At 47.9% G+C, this 5783-nt stretch overlaps 1 protein-coding gene across 4 annotated transcripts in view; it reads left to right on the plus strand.

Moving 5' to 3' along the window:
• fhod1 (formin homology 2 domain containing 1) overlaps positions 1-4151 on the plus strand; it is a 21390-nt gene extending 17239 nt beyond the window's left edge. For all 4 annotated transcript variants that reach the window (XM_027281204.1, XM_027281206.1, XM_027281205.1 and 1 more), the window contains 4 exons: positions 72-264; positions 2071-2242; positions 2655-2831; positions 4016-4151. In XM_027281204.1, coding sequence (XP_027137005.1) covers positions 72-264; positions 2071-2242; positions 2655-2831; positions 4016-4095 — 622 coding nt within the window. In that variant the 3' untranslated portion in view covers positions 4096-4151. The remainder of the gene's footprint in view (positions 1-71; positions 265-2070; positions 2243-2654; positions 2832-4015) is intronic.
• Positions 4152-5783: the final 1632 nt, after the last annotated feature.

Here is a 5783-nt window from a genome sequence, read left to right on the forward strand (position 1 = left end):
CTCCTCCTCCATCTCCTCCACCTCCTCCATCTCCTCCTCCTCCTCCATCTCCTCCTCCTCCTCCTCCTCAGGTTCCACTCCTTCCTGTTGTTCCTGGGTCAGCCGTCCTCGTCGGTTCGGGACATTAAGGTCACCAGTTTCTGTCGGATCATCAGTGAGTTCGCCCTCGAGTACAGAACCACCAGAGAACGGGTTCTGACCCAGAAACGCAAACGGGCCGCTCACAGAGAGAGAACAAAGACCAGAGGCAAGATGATCACCGAGGTAACCACGCGCTGGCGTGCCCCACGTCACGCTCCACAAGCCAGTCAGACACTCCACAGACAGCCTGAAATGTCTCTGAGACTGTCTCTGAGACTGTCCTGTCTCTGAGACTGTCTCTGAGACTGTCTCTGAGACTGTCCTGTCTCTGAGACTGTCTCTGAGACTGTCCTGTCTCTGAGACTGTCTCTGAGACTGTCCTGTCTCTGAGACTGTCTCTGAGACTGTCTCTGAGACTATGCAGGTGGATTCACGGACTGAACTCCGATAATCTACCTGTGTGTGTGTGTGTGTGTGTGTGTGTGTGTGTGTGTGTGTCTGTTTATTTCATGTTCCAGCTTCTAAATCTGAGTCTGACTCACAATTTACACTGCAAAATATGAGACACAGACACAGAGACAGACACAGACACAGAGACAGAGAGAGACACAGAGACAGACACAGACACAGAGACAGAGAGAGACACAGAGACAGACACAGACACAGACAGACACAGACAGACACAGAGACAGAGAGAGACACAGAGACAGACACAGACACAGACAGACACAGAGACAGAGACAGACACAGAGACAGAGAGAGACACAGAGACAGACACAGACACAGACAGACACAGACAGACAGACACAGACAGACACAGACAGACAGAGACACAGACAGAGACACAGACAGACACAGACAGACAGACAGAGACAGACACAGACACAGACAGACACAGACAGACACAGACACAGACAGACACAGACAGACAGACAGAGACAGACACAGACAGACAGACAGAGACAGACACAGACAGACACAGACAGACAGACACAGACAGACAGACAGAGACACAGACAGAGACACAGACAGACAGACACAGACACAGACAGAGACAGACAGACACAGACAGAGACAGAGACAGAGACAGAGACACAGACAGACACAGACAGACACAGACAGACACAGAGACAGACAGAGACAGACAGAGACAGACAGAGACAGACACAGACAGAGACACAGACAGAGACACAGACAGACACAGACAGACAGACACAGACAGAGACACAGACAGAGACAGACAGACACAGACAGACAGACAGAGACAGACACAGACAGACAGACAGAGACAGACACAGACAGACAGAGACAGACAGACACAGACAGACAGACAGAGACAGACAGACACAGACAGACAGACAGAGACAGACAGACACAGACAGACAGACAGAGACAGACAGACACAGACAGACAGAGACAGACACACAGACAGACAGACACACAGACAGACAGACACAGACAGAGACACAGACAGAGACACAGACAGACACAGACAGACAGAGACAGACAGAGACAGACACAGACACAGACACAGACACACACAGACACAGACACAGACACAGACACAGACAGACAGAGACAGACACAGACACAGACACAGACACAGACAGACACAGACACAGACACAGACACAGACAGACACAGACAGAGACAGAGACAGAGACAGAGACAGACACAGACACAGACACAGACACAGACACAGACACAGACACAGACAGAGACAGACAGAGACAGACACAGACAGACACAGACAGACACAGACAGAGAGCCCTTTCCTGTCTGATTTTGCGCTGACTCAGATTTCAGTTGAACTCCATTTAAAAAACTTTTTGTAGTTTCATCTGTAACATGTGACCTCTGTGCTCCAATCAGAGTTGAGCCTTATTTCCTGTCTGTTGTCGCTCATGAAGGTTTAATCAGGTTTGAATGTGTCATTAAACACGTCTTCCTCTTCCTCTTCCTCTTCCTCTTCCTCTTCCTCTTCCTCAGACGGAGAAGTTTTCGGGGGCGGTTCCTCAGGATAGCCCCTCCCCCGTCTCCATGGCGGCGGGGGTGGAGCCTGCTCAGGAGGAGGAGCATGAGAACATGAAGAATCTGCTGATCAGCACCAGCAGCAGCCTGACCGACCCGAGAGGCCTGAGGCGGTCCAGAGCCGTCCGCAGTAAGACGCATCTGAGCACGCTCAGTTCACACCAGGGTTCTGTGGTTACCATGGTGACGCATAAGAACGTTCAGCATCATCCAATCGCAGACAAGATCTTTGAGACGCCTCGCTCTAAATTTAAACAGACTGGACTCAGACTCAGGTGTTGTGGCTCTGGTCCGGAGTCATCGGGTTCAGTTTGAGTCATTGTGTTTGTCAGCTGAGGCGACTGGCTGAACCGGTCCCATGTGGACAGATTGGGTTCAGAGTTGGCTCCAGGACCGGATCCAGATCACCAGATCCTGAGCTTCCTGCTCGGTCACTTTGTAATCAGAGTACTTCCTGTTACATCCTGTCTGTCATGATTCTGCAGAAACCTTCATCTGATTCACGACCTGGTTCTGATTCTAGTCCTGGTTCTGGTCCTCAGGTCTTGGCAGGGTGAGTCCGTCTATGATGTCTGTAGCCAAAGAAGACGGGATGAGCCCTCAGGACGACGCCACAGATGAAATCATGGACCGCCTGGTCAAGTCCGTTACCCAGAATCCTTCAGACCAACCAGCCAGCCCCAAGACCCGCAAACGGTCCCGGCTCAACAGGAAGTCACGTGAGTACACGGCATGATGGGAAACAGGGTTCTTTAGATCAGAACCATGGTTGGAGAGCGCTGTGGTAGTTGTCCTTCCTGGTTTGGTTCTGTTGAGGCCCGTTGTGTCCTCTGCAGGTTCAGTCCGGTTCAGTGTGTTCAGTCCAAACAGCTGTTGTGTCCTAAACAGCTCGTTATCTGAGCGGCTCCGTGTCTCTGTTGTCACTTCCTGTGATAATCCGCTCACCTGATAACAGGACACCTGGCGTCCACGTCTGCCTGCAGACAGACATGTTGGTCAGTGAGACAGGTTTACCTGTGTGTGTTAGTCAGTGAGACAGGTTCACCTGTGTGTGTCTGTGTGTTTCAGTGAGACAGGTTCACCTGTGTGTGTGTGTGTTTCAGTGAGACAGGTTCACCTGTGTGTGTCTGTGTGTTTCAGTGAGACAGGTTCACCTGTGTGTGTCTGTGTGTTTCAGTGAGACAGGTTCACCTGTGTGTGTCTGTGTGTTTCAGTGAGACAGGTTCACCTGTGTGTGTCTGTGTGTTTCAGTGAGACAGGTTCACCTGTGTGTGTCTGTGTGTTTCAGTGAGACAGGTTCACCTGTGTGTGTCTGTGTGTTTCAGTGAGACAGGTTCACCTGTGTGTGTCTGTGTGTTTCAGTGAGACAGGTTCACCTGTGTGTCTGTGTGTTTCAGTGAGACAGGTTCACCTGTGTGTGTCTGTGTGTTTCAGTGAGACAGGTTCACCTGTGTGTCTGTGTGTTTCAGTGAGACAGGTTCACCTGTGTGTCTGTGTGTTTCAGTGAGACAGGTTCACCTGTGTGTGTCTGTGTGTTTCAGTGAGACAGGTTCATGTGTGTGTCTGTGTGTTTCAGTGAGACAGGTTCACCTGTGTGTCTGTGTGTTTCAGTGAGACAGGTTCACCTGTGTGTCTGTGTGTTTCAGTGAGACAGGTTCACCTGTGTGTGTGTCTGTGTGTTTCAGTGAGACAGGTTCATGTGTGTGTCTGTGTGTTTCAGTGAGACAGGTTCACCTGTGTGTCTGTGTGTTTCAGTGAGACAGGTTCACCTGTGTGTGTGTCTGTGTGTTTCAGTGAGACAGGTTCATGTGTGTGTCTGTGTGTTTCAGTGAGACAGGTTCACCTGTGTGTCTGTGTGTTTCAGTGAGACAGGTTCACCTGTGTGTGTGTCTGTGTGTTTCAGTGAGGCGCACTCTGAAGAGCGGGCTCAGTGTGGACGTGGTTCAGGCTCTGGGACTCAACAAGTCCGGAGACAAAGTCTGAGCAGAGACTCGACCATCGACGGGTCCATGATCGATTACAGAGACCGGACCCGGCCCGGACAACCCGAGGAACAGGACGTCTTTAGAGCGTTCTGATTGGTCGGACTGCTCGCTCTTCAATGACCCTTTAATTATCACGATGTTCACAAAGTTCACGTTACCTCCATGTGGTTCTGTGAGGTTCTGATCCAGAACCAGTCACATCGCTCTGTTTAAATCCAGACTTCACTGAAAACATCAATCTAACCAGATCACATTCAAACAGACAGGCTGGTGGAGGCCTGGTGGAGGTCTGGTGGAGGTCTGGTGGAGGTCTGGTGGAGGTCTGACTCGTGTTCTGTGAGGTTAAATTTGTTTTTCAGTGAAGTCTGGAGTCTTTGAACACATCACAGCTGACATGGAGGTGAGCACTGACTCTGGATCAGAACCTCACACTTTTTGAAAAGTTTCCTTGAAATGAATCCAGACTTCAAGTTCTCATGAAACACTAAAACGGGTCGAGATCCTAAAACCAGCAGAACCATTCGACACTTCTCAGGAGTTCATCTGGAACGTTTGTCAAACGTTTAAATCACCAAAATGTTCAAAGTTAAAATGAAGATTCACAAAGTTCAACCGAAACACACAATGTGGTACACCTGTCTGTCTGTTTACCTGTCTGTCTGTCTGTTTACCTGTCTGTCTGTCTCACATTAGTCATGTTTAGTTTTTTGCACATTGTGTTGTTTTGTGTTTTTCTGACTTAAGGTCAGTTTGTTTGTTTGTTTGTTTGTTTTTGTTTGTTTGTTTGTTTTTGTTTGTTTTTGTTTGTTTTTGTTTGTTTGTTTGTTTTTGTTTGTTTGTTTGTTTGTTTGTTTGTTTGTTTTTTCAGGTTTAAAAAAATGTCTTCACTGTTTTTTTGTCACAAACTTTATTTAAATTTGAAGATGAACATTTTACAGAACGACTCGCTGTGTTTCAGATAAATTGAATAAAAGTTTTTATGAAAGAACGTCTGAGTTTGTTTACTTTATATGAAGTGTATGTTACCATGACAACAAATCAACTGTTTAACTTTTCACAATAATGAACTGTTCAGATATTCACAGTTCAAATATATCATGATGAATATTAAAATATATGAATAAGAGCGTTATAATGACGTCACGGACATCATAATCATAATTTACAATGACGTCACGGACATAATGACGTCAGGGACATCATTATAATGTTATAATCACACGATTGATGTCACACTGACGTCACCTCTGTGTTTTATTTATTTTATTCAACAGGAAGTTGACAGATGATGATTTGTTTGTTTGTTTGTTTATCATTTTTTACACTGTTGCCAAGCAACACATCAACACTTCCTGAAGACTTGAAGGCTGTCCTCCAATCAGATCCCTCGGTCTTAACTTCCTGTTGTTGTTTATAAACCGTCTCACCTGTCCTGCAGACCCTGAAGGCATCACGACAACTTCAACCTGAAGTTTAAACTCTCATCAAAATGACGTCAGCCTCCTGACGTCACTGATGACCTGCGTCTACCTGCAGTGTGTTAGAGGCGGGCTGGGCGGGTCACATGTTCGGTGTCTCCTCCTCCGTGTTACCGTGTGTGTGTGTGTGTGTGTGTGTGTGTGTGTGTGTGTGTGTTGAACACCGGCTCCCGGCCTCCCTCCTCGGCTCCGTGTCCTCTCCGTGTCT

This window comes from Larimichthys crocea, chromosome VIII (genome assembly GCF_000972845.2).
Source record: "Larimichthys crocea isolate SSNF chromosome VIII, L_crocea_2.0, whole genome shotgun sequence".
Classification (NCBI taxonomy): domain Eukaryota; kingdom Metazoa; phylum Chordata; class Actinopteri; family Sciaenidae; genus Larimichthys; species Larimichthys crocea.